General features: G+C 41.3%; 1 protein-coding gene across 2 annotated transcripts in view; it reads left to right on the top strand.

Moving 5' to 3' along the window:
• Nucleotides 1-2,192: 2,192 nt before the first annotated feature.
• Nucleotides 2,193-16,929, top strand: part of LOC140272826 (BAH and coiled-coil domain-containing protein 1) — a 62,939-nt gene continuing 48,202 nt past the window's right edge. For both annotated transcript variants that reach the window (XM_072368302.1, XM_072368303.1), the window contains exons 1-2: nt 2,193-2,459; nt 5,558-5,882. In XM_072368302.1, coding sequence (XP_072224403.1) covers nt 5,711-5,882 — 172 coding nt within the window. In that variant the 5' untranslated portion in view covers nt 2,193-2,459; nt 5,558-5,710. The remainder of the gene's footprint in view (nt 2,460-5,557; nt 5,883-16,929) is intronic.

Raw genomic sequence — 16,929 nt, forward strand, 5'->3', positions numbered from 1 at the left:
TGAAATGAAATCTCTCAAATAAACAAACTAAATAATGAATCGACACTTATCTGGTTGTACCATAAATATTAACAGCCTTGTTGAATTATTTTATTTGCCTGCGTTCCGGCTGCTAAAACAAACACTCAGCAAAAAGCTGCGATTCAATTTATTTACCCACGATGTAAAATTATGCAGATAAAGTACATTTAAGTTCAAATGTGTGTCATCATCGTATGTGTTATTCTCACAATGAAAACGTCCAATAAAACAGTTTGTAATACCACACGGCTTGTTTGTTGGCTTCTAAAACTATTTTACTATTTTAAGGCATAAGTAGCTGAACAGTAATAGGGAAGGTGCATGCAGTACATACAGTACAATAAGTAACTACATAAATAAAATCGGATATTTTGGTTGCACCGCATTCTTGCAAATTTCCACGTTGTTTTCACACATATTCGTCCGCTATCTCACTTAGCTACGTGCAAGCGTTTTACGCCCTAATCTGAATCCACCGGCTCCAGCCAGACCGCAACAGTAACAAACAGCAGGCGACGCGATCACTCGATTAACTCCCGCGTCAAAATTTTTCACTTCAAACAAATTGAACTGTTTTTTGTTTCCACCGCACCGCCCCAACTGCGACAAACCTCTTGCAGCCGCACTTTAAAATGGTGAAAGACTCCACGCAGATTTTCTCCGTTAAAGCAGGGCGATCCACGAGCAGAGCTGCTTTCCCTCTCCTTTCGCCCTCACGTGCAAGCCCGCTTCCTGAATTGTTTCGAGCCCCGTTTAACTTGTTTTCTCAACTCTTCGTAAGGATTATAACACTGTCGTTGCGCTTTTACACGAAAACTAACCTCGATTATTTTAAATATCCAACATATAATTTCCCTCGCGCTGCAGTATTCCCTTTGATTCGCGCTTGACTCATATGGCTTCAGGGCCAATGGGGGTCCGCCTCTGGGGTGCCTTGAAACCGTCCCATTTATCCCCTTTCATCATCTAACCCGGGATGCCTTGAAACCGCGGGGCCAGTTATTGCCTTTTTTTTCCGGACAGCCCAATGCGGACTGGCCAACAGCCAATCAGAATCATGTTTACATTCTGTGACTGACAATGCTCTGGCACAGTGCCAGCCAATCGCATCTTTACATAGAAAACAGATTCATGTGTAAACACTTAGAATAATGTAATAACCGAAGTCCACGCGTAACGCGAGCTTTTGGAGTTGCTGTCCTGTCTGCATGATTCCAGGTGCAAATTAATTAGTTTTAAAACAATTTGTCAAAAAGCTGCAAATGGAAAAAAAAAACCCACTCCGAAACAAGAATAGCGATATCTTGCATGAATTGCAAACAAAAAGATAAATAAAACGGGGGCTGTTTGGCATGTTTACCTGCAACGGAAAATTAAATGTATTAAACCATTCAAATAAATAGTCACGTTGCTGATTGTATGAACCTTGATTTAGAAGTTGTCTTTTTGCATTATTCTGCAGGACAAAGCGTTATTTGGGTCATGCTTAAAAGACGTGAAGCCCACGCAGGACAAGATGTGAACACAGTTTTACCCACATTTTCGGCTTACATTAATCTTTTTTTTTTTTGCGCCATTTGCAAACTATTTGTGGTTATTTTGAAGGCAGTTGTTGAATTGCAGAGCTTGAAAATATATTACGTTTTTTTGTTTGGATCTAGATTTATTCTAACATCTAAAAACCTCCTCATCTGTTGTTCATTCTCAAGACGTGCTCGAGCTTAAAGCTGCTGGACAATGTCATGTAGGCAGAATGAGAACAATGCCTTCTTTTTACTCTAATAGGTTGAATTCTAAATGTTTTTACTGAATATGTGAAGAGCTACATTACACGGGGGTTGTCCTGACATCAAGCATAATATTACCTGCAATTCTAATACGTTCATCTTTGTTTGTACCTCCGTATCCTCCTGTTTCTAAATCTGTTTTATCTGCCGTGCGTTTTAAGCTTTTACTCGGGGAGTACTGAGCTCTATTGTGAGTGATCGGACCATCCAGTACTTTAAATCTCGCGCTTTTCACGCTGTTTAGCGTTGCCAGTCACCACGCCATTGGTTTGCGCTTTCGGCCAATCGGAGCCTGCCGTATCTGCGGACAGGCGGCACGAGCCCATTACCATGCAGGTATCTGACCAATGAGAGGTCGTGTTTACCCTGCCCCCGAGACGCGAGGTACGCAGTTGCATCGGGAGAGAAACCGCTGCTCGAAGATCCGAGCCGCAATCCAGTCAGGCCGGAAGCCCCAGTCCCACTGGCCTCTGCTTTCATAGACTGAAACAGCAGACTACTGCACAGCCTCAGATGGAAATATTGTAGGATTTTATTCTAGCCACATGGTCAATCTCATATTTTGCTTTTAAATGGGCGTCGCACTTGCACCTCCTCTCCCAGAGTTTTGTGATTTTATAATTTATTGTTATGCAAGGATTTAACACACCAGTAAGTAGTAATTTTTATATACTTGATATTTTTTATTCAATAAAGACATTTCAGGGTCCGGTGCCCGGCTGCGACTTGACGGATGCCGTGTTTAAATAAAAATGCATGGTGTGACACGCTGTGCCTTGCACACAGTGCGTTGCAATAATTTTTAAAAATAACAAAACAGGATGCACGAGGTGTATCCTGTGTGGAATAAATCAGTGGTTTCATAAACCGTCACAAACTGACACGACACAAATAAGCTATTATTATTATTATTATTATCATCATTATTATTAGCTTTATTAGCGTTATTGTTATTATTATTATTGCATGTTGATGAAATTTTTGTAATCATATACGGTATTTTTATACTGATCGACAACGTAACTGATTTCTAATCACCAATATTTAAGAAAGATGCCAAGTTACTTTTTTTTTTCTTCTGTTCAATAAGATTTATGGTCGTTTTTATAAAGAATTCCAATTGGCAATGCTTATGTATACAGATAATATAGAGCCAAGTTATAAATTTGCGAGCTATTGTTGGGTGTATACTATGGCTGCCATCCGTAACAAACTCCCAGAGGAGTGTTTGCACTGGGAAATAACGGGAAACATTGTCCTTCCACGCCGCGGCCGAGGCGCACTCTCTGCCGGCCAGCGCAGCCACGGAGAGCCGCTTGTCTCAGCCGCTGCACGATCCGACCTACACAGCATAATTTGATTTATCAGCTTCCCCTCTGCTGTCGACGTGCTTTTGCAAATGCAATTGACAGCCACTTGAATTTCATTAGGAGCGTCGATCGTTTCAATTTTAAATAAAAACATTTATGTAAAATAAAAGCAGGCGTGTGCTGGAGAAATGAAATCGCACATTTCGGGCTGAAATATAAAAGAAAGAAACCATCGTGGACATTTACGCCACTTCAAGTAAATGCCCATAAATGTACATTTTGAACATTTACTAAGCTGTTGCCTCTCACAAACCTCGTAAATGCCCCACATTTTTATTCTTAGGTCGTTAGTGGGCACACAGGGAAGGCTGGATATAACAGCATGGCGAAGGGAAGGTAATGGCCGACTGCAAAGCATTTTCTCAGTATGGAGACAAAGGCAGTCCTCCCGATGGGCGGCCATTCACCTTGGATCCCCCTTACAGTCCACACACCGAAGACTTAACGATCATAGATGCAACAACAAGGACTTTTAAACGTTTTCACCTCACAGACCCACATGCATGCACATGTTATTTCAGGAAGCCTCTGTTGATACGGATTTTTTTTTTTTCCCAGGGACCTGCGTATTCAGTGATTTTATTGTTGATGTTGCTCTGAATTGCTGGCTGTAGGCTGTAACTGGCTACATGGGGAGATAATGGGGCTGGAAGTGAAATAGCCTTTAAGATAACAATATGCCTGCTCATATTTGGAGGCTGTATACATCTGATATATATACGATATAACATACACATATATATATATATTTTATGTATATATATATATACATATACATTTATTAGTTATTCAATTTGTGGTGACATGATAAGTTTATATGAGGATATTCTTCTCAGTCCCTTCGAAAAACCCAATGGGACCCCAGACTGAGAATCTATGACATATAAAATCCATAATGCATTTATATATTTAATATTTTGGAAATATAAAACTTAGCTGCCTTCCGCTGGCCTGCTTTATTATTATCTGTAACTGCTTGCAGCTTTCACGTTTAGATGATAGTCGTGTAGTTGAATATCGTTGCAATTAAACATATGTTTTTGGTGATTTAACTAATTATACCCTTTTCCCTCTTTCTGATTAAATAATGCTGTTTTGGGGCAAGGCGGAGCATGTCTCCTGCAATGTATTTACTACTCCGTTTGATTACCTGACCTGAAATAGGTCAAGGCAGAAGAAGACAGTGAGAGTGCAGTTATTCACATGCACATACACTCCCACTCCCCCATACACACACACACACACATACACGGGGGCGTGCGCACGTGCACGTACGCACACGCACACACACAAACATGCAGAGGGAGGGAGAAGGAGACGGCCCCTGCCTTTCAGGAGCTGCTGCATCTCTGTTATGAAGCGGTATTTTAGTGATACTTTGATTTTACATGTAACGCCTCTTGGTATGTGACACATCTCGAAACTTAATGATTTGACAGTGCAGGTTCCCCAAACCAGAATATTTGAAAATATGTCGATGCATGACTCGGTATAGATTGATTTTTTTTTTAAATTTCCAGTTTTGTTGTAAGCTCCATTATTTTCTGTATATATATAATATATATATAATCATATATATACATATTTTTAGTGTAAAATGTGATAAACGGTGTGAGCTGTATTGAGAGAGCTGGATGGAGATGACAGGCAGAAAAACGTCTGCATCAAATTCGAGACAATAGGACGAGCAGGAGAAAGAAGGCAGCGTTGTTCACCTTGAGATGTAGGCTGAGTAGACTTCCATCATTTTAACCCAAACAGAACAACACACAGTGCTTCTTCTGACAAAAGTGTAACACTTTTTGATATTTGTTGGAGGATCCACGATTAATAAAAAAAAAAGCTCTTTCCATGTTAATGTGCATTTTTCTAGAATTACAGATACGCGCTGACGTGGCGTTTGAATCAATTGTCCGGATTAGATCAAATGTGATTAATATTAGATGGAGCCGAATATATATGAGTATAAAATGTGTCAGTGTGCTCGTTGTGCCTATGTCTTTGGACTATGAAGTGCTCATCTCCATACAGGCCTATACTCTGGCTTATCAATAGAGCCAAAGCTGAGCCCGGCTCAGTGGGCTTCTGGACGTCTCGCTCGCCGATTGTATCTTTGTTGGCTACTTTAGACCAAGCAGTTTTTGCTTGAATAGGCAGCTTTCACCATTATGCAAAAATATGCATACATGTATTAGAGGAAAACGCAATGACGTGTAATAATGACTTGTTTATCTCATATGTGCCTGGTTATTTGACCTAATCGTGCTATTTTTGTAATACGAATACAGCAATATCAGAATTTAGCTTCTTGCCATTCTTATCTGAGCTCTCGTTTTTTTCCTTGAGACTGAGAACTGCTTTGAATTTCTCTTTTGACAGAAAAGATGATCGTGAGCTGTGCTTTTGGCTGGAGAAGCCTGCTATCGACTGAATGCAACACATAGATTCGAAGGGACGGATTTTTTTATGGGTTGCATCTGATTTTCCTGATTTACCCGATCCGGATTTCGGATTAACTTAACATTCCTCGGAATGGAAGGACGGGATTTCGCTGCTCCGGCGCACCTTCTTTCAGAGCGGGGCGCCCTGGTGCACCGAGCCGCCTCTCGGATCGCTCCCTCGGGCCACAGCTCAGTGCAGCATGCCGGTCACTTCCCGCCAGGGAAATATTACCCCTCACACATACCAATGGCTCCCCACTCAGGTTAGTCAAACATCCACGGGGCTTTTGTCCCACATCAATATTGCAATTGAAATGTTTCTTTGCCCATATGAGCGTTCTCAGAGCTGTTTCGCATGTTCTCAATGCTGCACAGGAAAGGACCTGCATTTATCATCGTGAATAATAGACAGTAGGCATGTTGTCTTACAAAGCTGATTATTTTTGTACAAAAAACAACAATAGAAGGGGCTCGTGGAGGGTTGCTCAGGTGTGGCTGTTGACATAAATTTCTTGTTCAAATAGCAGCTAATAAATCAGTGGAAATTTGATTTACATTAAACCAGTGATCAGGAATTTTGATTAATCTGAGTCTTCATTTGTAATTAAGATATCTCAGAAGCGTCGAAGGCATCTGTGTTAAGCAAATAGTCATTTGATAAGCAGGTAAATGTCATGGTGTTTAAAAAAAAAGAAGACGTTTAAGATCTGCTTTAGTTTTCACGTTGGAAGTTTCACAAAGCATAGATGACGCTGGTTTCCCTACGTCTCTCAAGCTGAAAGAGATTTTGTCACTTTACGTTAAACTGATAAGTGTCACACTGATGCCATCACTTAGCTGAAACCCCAGGCCATACATAGAGTCAAAAATTTAAAAAAAGGAAAGGAGAAGGCTGGATGAACAGGTCTGCATGGGTTACTGTGCAGGAAGATGAGCAGTACCAGAAACCTTCCCTCTATATTTGGGCTTTGAAGTGTCAGGGTGCAAATGTGTTCACAGTACATGCATCAGGTTTATCAAGTGACTTTGGTATCATGTAAGCCCAAACGTGCACGTTTACGAACATGAAAGCACACATTTTTGCCTACATTCAGCAGTCAAAATTGGCAATTTACCCATAAGACCACTGATCAGAATAACCTTTATCAGTCCATGTATTTGCATTATTTATAGTTACACTGGGTTTAATTAAATATGCCCAGGAAAAGCTCTGGATTTAGTGTGGGGAAGAAATTCAGAAAAAGAAAATGTATTTATTTCACAAATGGTCAAGATACCAATTATCATTCTTTCTTTTTATGTGCTAAAATAATGATACTAATTGCATCAAAAAGCTTTACTTTGAAGACAATTTTCTTTGATGAGATGTTAAAGAAGCTTAAAAGGCACATGTTCCTCCAAATGAGTCTTAGATTACTGCAAATAAAATGGATTTTAAATATTTGTATCTGCTAAATCTACAACTGAATTAGGTGGTCTCAGGTAAAGCTGGTCAGTGAAGCATTCACTTAACAATGCATTCTGTCTTGTACTTCATTATACTTCAAACAGCTGTTTGTTTATTTGCACTTTTAATATTTTATAGTTCGACTGTAGGCAGAGTTGTGGCAGGCTAACCAACGATATTTTTCAAATTCATTGTGTTTGTAAAGATTCTGAATTAATTTGCAAAATCAAGCTAAACATCAGGCATAATTAGTCATTCAGGAGAACACACGGGTGCCGTTCACCATTCATCTCTTACCATTCATGTTTGCTTTTGGCAGCACTCACACTACACACAAACACACACATACACACAGAGAGCCTGCATCCGTATGTTTTTTTTTTTCCTCCTTACAGATGTTTTGTTGAGAGCATGAAGGCTAATGCTGGCTACGGGGTACAGGTGCTCCCACCAATCAGATTTGGTGTGTCTTTTGTAGAACTGTGCAGCGGTAACATGAAGACCTACCCTCCAAATGTCAGCACTGTTCAGTGAGCAGCACAGGTGGTTTATTGTTCTCAGTTTCATCAGAAAGGAATGGGTGGGACTGCAGAGCTGTCTAATATCCTGCAGAAGAAAATGATTCAATTCTGTACATTTTAAGATATTTGATAGAATTAACAAACAGAGTAATATGACATAACTTTAAATAATTTCTAAAATCTGCTCTTGGTCTCATTAAAATTAATGTGTTATTGCACTCAGCTGATATCCAGTTTTTGATTTATTATTTCAATAATATTTGAAAATGTCAAGCACACCATAATTGAAATAAGTGGATAAGACACAAAGGCTAATTCGAAATTATTTGAGGTTTTCATCTTTAAGATGGTATTTCATTAAAACAGGAGATGCTTTCTCTTAAGATGGAAACATTATTGATTGCTCTCTTTAGTTATTCTAAAATTTTTTATCAGGGCATTTAGAAAGAAAACATTTTGAGGCCAAACTGGCTCTTTATTGGGTTGTTGAATATAAAGATGCACATGTTTTCTTGAAGGAATTAAATTGATTAGATTAAGGAACTGAAAGCAAGTCTTTTTTTTTTTTTGATTTCCCAAATCATTTTTATTTGACTGTAATGAGATTGAATAACAAAAGGCAGCATTCTCTGGCAGAGTATTTATTTCCTGGGATCATGTCATCAGCTTAATGTTATTTTCCAACTAGTTCACCCAAATGATTACAGTTGTAGATTTTCTGACCAAACTGGTCCTGGTTTGTTCATCTTGACAGGACAGGTCATTGGCATTCCTTCAAGTGACCTGTTTGCTAGCAACATTATAGCACAACTGAGCATGATGTTTGCTGAGTTTGTTCAGTTTCCCCACACTTTTCCTCTGGGGACTAACGTGCACAGTAGTTCACATGCATTCTTTACAAAGAACATGAATATTTCAGCGTAGATGTAAAAATGCATTGAGAGGCAGGTTTCTGATGTGGCTCCTTGAATTTGCAGAGGTATTCATTGTGAGTACCGACACCCTTGCTGCGGAAAAGAGCAATGTCAGTTGCAACACTCTCCCAGCAGGATTGCAGAATTTCAACATGTTTTGGGAGAAAATTTTCTCAAATTTCCACACACTGTCTTCTTGCTCTCTAAAAGATGCTGCTTAGAGTCAGTAGAGATTCTGTTTGTTTGCATTTGCCTCTGTCCATCTTCACCTACTACAAGCCAGTCATTTGTAATGCATGTCAGGTGGTCGATTTATAGTTTACACTTGCACTGTTCTCTGGAAATGTGACATTGGAGCAGCTTCTCTCTGTGTACACGTGGATACGGTGAGACATAGACCTGTAAAAGCATCTAATTCGGTTTAATTCAGACAGTTCATTTACAAGGACTCTGAAATAGAAATTTTATCTTCTTCTGGCTCAGACAGAGTTGGAGACAGTCTTCACTTGGCTGTGAGGCTAGAATTCAGATGTTGGATAGTGTCAGAGCAGGAGACACAGTGGAGCTGTCTTTACTGCTGGCATTTATGGCTGTGGGTTCATCTTTCAGCCATATTGTTCTGATCAGTACTCTCTGGCTGAGGTGTGGCTGTGTGGAAGCAGCAGGGGGTTCGGAGGCTGTCCATGGCTGATCTCTGCTCTAAACACCCCATGTAATCAAAGGTCATATTTGTGTCATCTAACTCACTCAGCCTCCCCTTCCTTTACATCTGCCCTTTCTCCCTGTCCATAAGCTCTCCTCTCTGTCTCTTCCCCTCCATTTTTCAGTTTCCTTTCTTTCCAGCAGGAAGACCCTTGTGTCTGGGAAGCGGTGGTCTTCCTGCCACTTCTGTTTTAGCCACCCTCCCCTGCCTCTGGGCCATTGTTGCAGACCCTAGCTTTGTGTGTGTTTTACAGCTGCTGTTAAAGATAAAAAACAGTCTCTTCCACCCCCTTTATTGTTTACTGGTAGGATGTCCCTGTCATTCCCTTGGTTTTTATGTCCTAGCTGGATATCTGAGCAGCTCCCCCCTTCAAAGGTTAGCCATACTGCCTGCCTTCTCCCATTTTTTTTTTTTCCCAAAGGAGAATAAATAACTTTACTGAGACTTTTATTGAACGTCTCATTGCTGAAATATCCCATGGGCCTGTGGTTGTTGGGAAGACTCTTCAAAGACAAACACAGGTGTTTGGTGGAGTTAGCAAAGGGCTGGTTACAACCAGGGTCTTAAAAAAATAAACCTCAGAGAGTGGGTGAGGGCTGCTCATGGGAAGGGAGGCTTCTTCTTCAAGGTCTCATTGCTCTTGTGTCGTAAGCACTTGGAGATTGTACTGTGGCCCTGTCTCCTATAACCCACCCCACATACTTGACAACCCTAGACAAGAGCTGCAGTGTGTTTTGTGTTTAGTGTAATTGTTTAGCTTAACAGACTGCTGAACTCTGCCCCCGTATCTTCCTTTTAAAAATTTGAGAATATGTTGAGAAAAGCTCAGAAGTGAGTGTGAGTGATGATAAATCTTGAACATTGCATTAAAAGGCCACTCATACACAGGAGCCCCACTTCTGGAAGTGCAGTGACAGAAGATGGGTTGTAAGCCAAGTTCCATTTGGCACTGGCTTTGTACACTCTCCCCTCTTCTTTGCTATTGCAAAACAGAGAGAGAACCATGGCCTGTTGTTGGGCTCGTTTGTGAATTGTTGTTAGATGACACAGTTCAGGCTGGCTGTCACTGGAGTCCTCCTGAATAGTGGAGGTGTTGCTTGGCATCCTGCACCTGGCTGAAATAGCACCTTGCCCTGTGCTGCTGCCATCTGTCCTCTCCCCCTGACATTCCCCCTGGAAACCACAATGTATGGCAAGGGCGGCGAGCTATCTTTGAAAGGGTAAGCCCCTTACGTATTTGCAAATGGGTTTACTTACAAGACTAATGTTTTGAGTGTATTCAAGCATCAATATCATTACAGCTCTGGTAAGCCAGAGACTTTTCTACATTCTTTCTTGTCACTACTCGGTCATCATACCAGACACTTATTTAAAAAACAAACAAAAAAACATAAGAATTTTCCACTCATTTAATTGAAAAGGTAGATTTGAAATCCGATAGATGATTAAATCATTTTTGTGTTTGTAAATGTCTGTAAATGTCTTTGCTCATCAGCAAAACTGTCCAGCTACCTGAAAAAAAGCCAGGGTCTGGCTTTCTGAGAGGATTTTGGCTAGCTACTGGTCGTGTTGCCTCAGATACAGTCTCTTCAAACAGACCGCCACCCACACTACACCGTGTGGCATGATGCCACAGAGCCCTCGCCTGGAGCATGGGGCGTGTACATAGGCCAAACACAAAGGAGACCCACGGGTGAGAGTGACGGGCAGGGTAATACCTTCCTGTATTGGATTTCAGGGCATTGGATTTCAAAACACTCTCATCTATTTTTAAACTATACATGAGGAAGTTAGAGGTTGAATTAGGAATCAAATGAGACTTTAGTTCACTTCTCATGATTGCACACATACCAAAAGCTTAAATTGTGTTGTGCGAGATTTAATAGACTGATATATTTGCCCAAACTCCAGAACTGCTGTTTTGTTTGTGATTTGGACTTCTCTCTGGCTTACTCTTATTCTCTGTCTTCCTGTCTTTATTTTCTCCTCCCTCCCTCTCGCAGTATCAGGCGGCTTCTCATCAGGCAGCCCCAGGCCCACCTCAGCGCATGGCCGTATTGCATGTGACAGCTGTTAGACATTATTAACGGCTCAAGCAGAAAATCCAGATTGTTTTTTTTTCTTAATTCCAGTTTTCTTATTGTAATCGTTCACTGAAAAGAACAAAAAAAGGGGCCGTTGCCCTATTGTTGTCTGACGATTTGCGGTCAGTGACAATGCTGTACGCATGTGACCGTGTATGTGTGTGTGGCTATGTTTGGGTTAGTGGGTGGTTTGGATGTGTGTGTCTTACACTGTGTTCTCTAGACACCCACTCCCCCACTGGAGCTGAGGCACTCTGTGGTTGACTGTAAGGCGTAGACAGGTGCAATGTTAACCCTCTAACGTCTGAGTCCCTCCCTGCTTGATCAGATGTTAGCTTTATGCAGGAGATTCATTGCATATGGTGGTCCAATGTTACACTGCTTTTATAAGAACCAGCGTGTACTCTTTCCCTGCTTAGATGAATATATAGAATCCCGTTTTATTTGCCAGGGGACAGTTTAATATGCAGGGTGCCTTTGCAAGGTTAAATTTTTTCTGCAGCACTACCATGTTGTTAGAACATGAGACTCACCTTGATAGGGAAATAATTCTGTACTGTGATTTCTTTTTGTCCCTCTTTCTATATGTTACTCAATTTGTATTTTCTGTAGCCTTCCTTTCTCAAAAAAAGTATGTAGACAGTATGTGGCAGAGGGTCCAATAAACTCAAATAAGGATCCACAATTTGGTGATATCACATCAGGCTGTGGTGACACACAGAGCATGTAAATATATGCATGTAATATATGTTTTGCCATTGAATTTCCATGCTTCTTAAGGATGTGTCAGCCTTTTTTGTGAGAAAAACAAAGATTAGCATCAAGAATTCCATTTTAATAAGTCCCATGGGACCATCCAACCAGATGTCTAGTCCTCAATCCAAAAAGTGGACTTGTTGCTCAGCTCTTCCACGGATCTCTTGAGCTCCAGCTGACACAAATGAGCAATGAAAGAAAAAAGAAAGAAAGGGAATAAAAAGAAACTAAATAAAACATGTCCATTCCATTTGTTTTTTCATACAAATCACCTGTTTTACACACAAACCCTTTCATGCCTACATGTTATCTCTTCGATGATCACATCTGTATCCTGTTGTTCCTCAACATTCTCCAATTCTCTGTAACAGGTAGATCTACACATTTTCCCAACCACAACTGTGTTTCAGAGTAGATCTGTCTCTGTCCACTTTGTTCTGCGTTTTTCCACGTTTTTTTTTTCTTGCCCTCTCCGCCTGGCGTGACCACTAGGCTACACTGCATCCTCTCTCTGATACAGCATGCGTCCTCAGGATGTGGGGCAAATGACTGGCGCCGCTGCAACAGATGTGTGTTTGTCTGCTGTTGCTGCATGCATATTAGCTTTCTATCCTTGCTATGAACGGCCAGTGACCTACCCTCCGGTGAATGTGGGGGATGGGACTGATTTGTACAAAAAAAAAAAAGAGGCAGACAGACACAGACAGTAGAAAGCGTCAGCAAGACTAGATGCACACTGTCACATGCTGTCATACACTTACTGGTGCATCGCGAATAGACGCATGAAAAGGCCCACACACACACACACGTGCGCACACATACACAACACAAGGACGTCATAGAGACTCACACATCTTTCCTCCCAGGAGGCCATGGGGCCAGTGGGACAGAGCAAGCTTGAGAGTCTGGTTCATCTGTTTACATCTAATTATAGAAAGAGGACTATTTCTGCAACCACTACTCCAGCTTTTTTTATATCCTTGAGAGAGAACAAGAGAAAGAAGAAGAGAGAGAAAAAAAAATCTTTGACAGTCTTTTCTCACAATGGTGAGTGGTTATCTCATCCCCTCAGTGCTGGTACAGTCTGTAGTCTCTCAGTACAGTACCAGCGGACACAGAGAGAGAGGGAGAGAGCACCTTGTATTGTAAACCCTCTCATCTTCATGTAACATGAATGTGCAAATTTACAAGATACAAGCAGCAAAATGAGGCAATGTGCTCTCTCCATTACCCAGCCATTGGACTGTAACTCTGATAAAGGGAATTTTTTATTTTTTTTTTACCCCTGCCCTTTGAGCTCTTGCTTTGACCCAGTATTTAGTGCTGTTCATCACAACAGTCAAAAAAGAAGGAAGACAGGTTTAAAAAGAAAATGTTTTTTTTGGGGGGGGGGTGCTGTAAAAAAAGCATCATGCTTTAAAGAAACAGTGCCAGTGTGTTAGTTAATCCTCAAGCTTGGTGGCTGATATCCAGCCGGGAAGCTGTTGTTTGCCAGGGGTGCCTGGAGGGGGTAAGCTGTCAGGGAGACGCTGAGCTGGCCGCCTGGGGATGCCAGGTGAGAACCAGATCAGGACAGGGTTGGGTCTGTGAGTCTGGGACAGACAGGTTGTAGCCTCTTGCAGGTGCTTTCATAAAGAGCCCCCAAGGCCAAATATACAGCTTGCTGGATGCAACCTGAGCCAGGTGCTGCCCATCCCCCACCCTAATACATAAACCACCACACAATGGAAATGTGTGCCTGTATACACCCCTCCGCCACCACCAACTCCACATGCTTTATTCTGAGACATGGCAGGTAAATTAATTGGCTGTGAGTATGTAACATAAATGCCGAGATAAAGGTGCACTGTCTGGCCGAAGCGTAGCGTAACGGCCGCGATGATAGCTCCATTGTGCAGATGTTGAGGGGGGTAGTTAGCAGCACAGCCAGCAGGGCCTTTTCTGGAAGGCTGGATAGCCTCTGATTAATTGTAGGGAATGCTTTGAAGTGACACCAAAATGCGCCAGCTCAGAGGCTAATGCAATACCATCAGTATAGGGAGTGTTCCCTCTTCCTCAGTCTTCATTAGCTAATGTTTCCCTAGCACTATCTTGCCACCCGCCCCATACACGCCTGCCTCTTCTTCAGATAGCTTTTAGGAGAACTCAGACTTTATTCTTGGCATTATTTCATGTTTCCACAGTAATTTCTCTACAGGACATTTTTTGAGTGTTTTTATTTTTCTTAGAAGGTGGCGAGGAGGCCTTTACTCACAGAGCTGCACAGCACAGGTGAACTGTGGCACAGCTGAAAGGCCCACGGGATTGATGTGGCACAAATGGGACATGGCTGGGGACTTTTCCCAGAATCCATTTTGATCTCCAAAATTGACAGACGAGCTACAGCTGTGGATGTGGCCGTGTTAGTGAGTGAGTATGTGAGTGTGAGTTTAAAAAGCCAGGGGGGCAGGGTTAGATCTGTCAGCTGTTGGAGTAAAGTAAACTATTAGCAGTAGGAGAGGGCAGTGCTTCCAGTGAAGAATTAGAACCAGTTCTAATTGTAGTGAGGTTGGGCTATGATTACATGCTGGCTAATGCACTGACAGACCTCTTAGTTGGCTAGCTCTCAGAATGCCGCTGAAATGGCTGAATGCCTTTTGGTTATACAGCATAATGGGAGGGTGTGTGAACACACTTGTGTGTGCGTGTGTTTGCTATTTGTCAGTGGCTGCCGGTGTGCATATATTATTAAACTTGCTTTTAAGATGGCGTTTTGAATATTTTTGTGAGTTTAGCATTTTTCTTGCACATGTGTGTTAATGGTGCTCTGTTTGATTCTTGAGTGCCTGTCATTATTTGCAGTAGAGGCAACTTTTCTTCCAAAATCAAAACTCAGCTGGCGCAACTGTCTCTGAGCAGTAGAGGAGAAGTGTGTTTTTGTGTATGTATGTATGTTAGATTTGTTGGTGTGTGTGAGTGTGCATGCCCACAGGAAGCAGCAATCAAAGAAACTGTGTGGTGGAAAGATTGGAATAAGGAATGAGAGAGGAAACAGAGTAGCAGGCAGCTGAGAGGGCAGCATGTGGAGGTGGACGGGAGGGCTGACGCAGGTGCCTAATTCTTTTTATATTCTATCCATCTCTCTTCTTCACTTCTGCATGAGGCTGTTGAGAATGTAAATCCACTTTAAATTACGACTTTGTTTAGTTTAAATGTCTGTGATAGTAATCAGAATAATATCATAGATGGATTTATTCAGCATAATCTTGTAAGTGTCATGCAAAAACAATCCGGTAAGAATTTCGAGACGAAAGCTTTCTCACTACATAAATTTGATTACTCCTTTTTTGTGGTGGAACAGCCTGTTTTCAGGTGCATAGATGCTTAGTTCTGCTGTAAACTGTGGTTTACATCTTAACTGGAAACTGTGATAAATCACGTCACATTCCCAGCACATGGGATGACAGTTATGGGAGTGTATCCACTGTGTCTTCATCAGGCCCTTAGGCCCACACAATATCTCTTTTAAATAGACACAAGGAATACAGACATCATTGTGGCTTCACCATGGGTCGGGAGGTCAGAGAAAACATTGACAGGAATTCTGTTGTGTGCATCTCTGCTGATTACTTTATTTGTTAGTCACAGCTCATAGATGCACTGGAGTGCCTCAGTGTTTGCTTCAAGGTGTTTTTTTTTTTTAAATTCACATTTTGAAGTTGCACATTTCAAAAGTTGAGAAATGGCAGAAAATGAAAAAGCCTCAGTTTAACTAAATAGAAATTTATTACTCAACTTACTCAACTGTAAGAAAACTTCTGATGACCTCTTTCTCCAATTTCCTCGCATAAATGGACAAAGCAACTACCGTAATTCTCTTTTTGTCTTCTTTATCAAAGTTTTGTTTCTGGCTTGTGACCACTCCTATACCACTACTCCCATTCTTCTTACAGCAATGTGTAACATAGCCCATTTGCCACCACCTTCTGACAACACTGACAACCTATTTTTTTCTTTTGGAATAGAAACGAGCCTAATGAGTATTTTCTGTTTAGAAAATTCCTTGACCTCTTTTTCAAGGGAACGCTGGCCAAGATAGCTGCCTGAGAAACATTAAAGTTACAACAATTAAAAAACAAACAACACGCAACAATATCAGTGAAATATATGTTAGATATAAGTAACAAGATTAAGATTTTTCATTAGAACAACAACAAATGCGATATGTAGTTTGAAGATTTGTTTGTGCTCAAGTGTAATTCATTTATGGCTTCATGGAAACTAAATGTTATGTCTTTGAGTTATTCTTGTAATGAAGAAAGACTGTACCCTGCCAGCAAATGTGTGAGAAAACAGTGAAGTATGAGGAGAGAAATGGTCAGTCACATAGTCACATAGTTACAGGACATTGCTCAGCCGTAGTCATATGTACACATGGAAAATGGATGGATCAATACCACATGAACTGTTGAGACTTATGCCGCTGTGTGGGAAAGAGAGGATGGTTGGGGAGATTGGAACATGTGATGCAGCTGCAGATGTCTTTTAGTTTCGAACAATAATTTTATTTTCCTACGAGTTCCACAGTGTATCAACTCTTTTTTTTTCTTTGTGAGTGTGTATGAGTAAATGTGTGCATCCCCATTTTACAGATCCTCTTTCAGAAAGTGGAGCTGCTTTGAGGATCAATACTGACATACTGTCTGCACCAGTACACACCCAAAGAAACACATACACACACTACGAAACACACTGTCTCATCTGTCAGTTGACAGAGTTTTCTCCAACTCCTCCGGCTCTCTTTCCAGCCAAGCAGATGGCGAACATTCAGAATGAAAGCAGATCCTAAGTCCTTTTGGATCTCCATCAGTCCGCCAGTCTCCGGGACCATCCTGCAGGCTCAGGT

This window comes from Leuresthes tenuis, unplaced genomic scaffold, assembly GCF_036924035.1.
Source record: "Leuresthes tenuis unplaced genomic scaffold, fLeuTen1.0.hap1 SCAF_17, whole genome shotgun sequence".
NCBI lineage: Eukaryota > Metazoa > Chordata > Actinopteri > Atheriniformes > Atherinopsidae > Leuresthes > Leuresthes tenuis.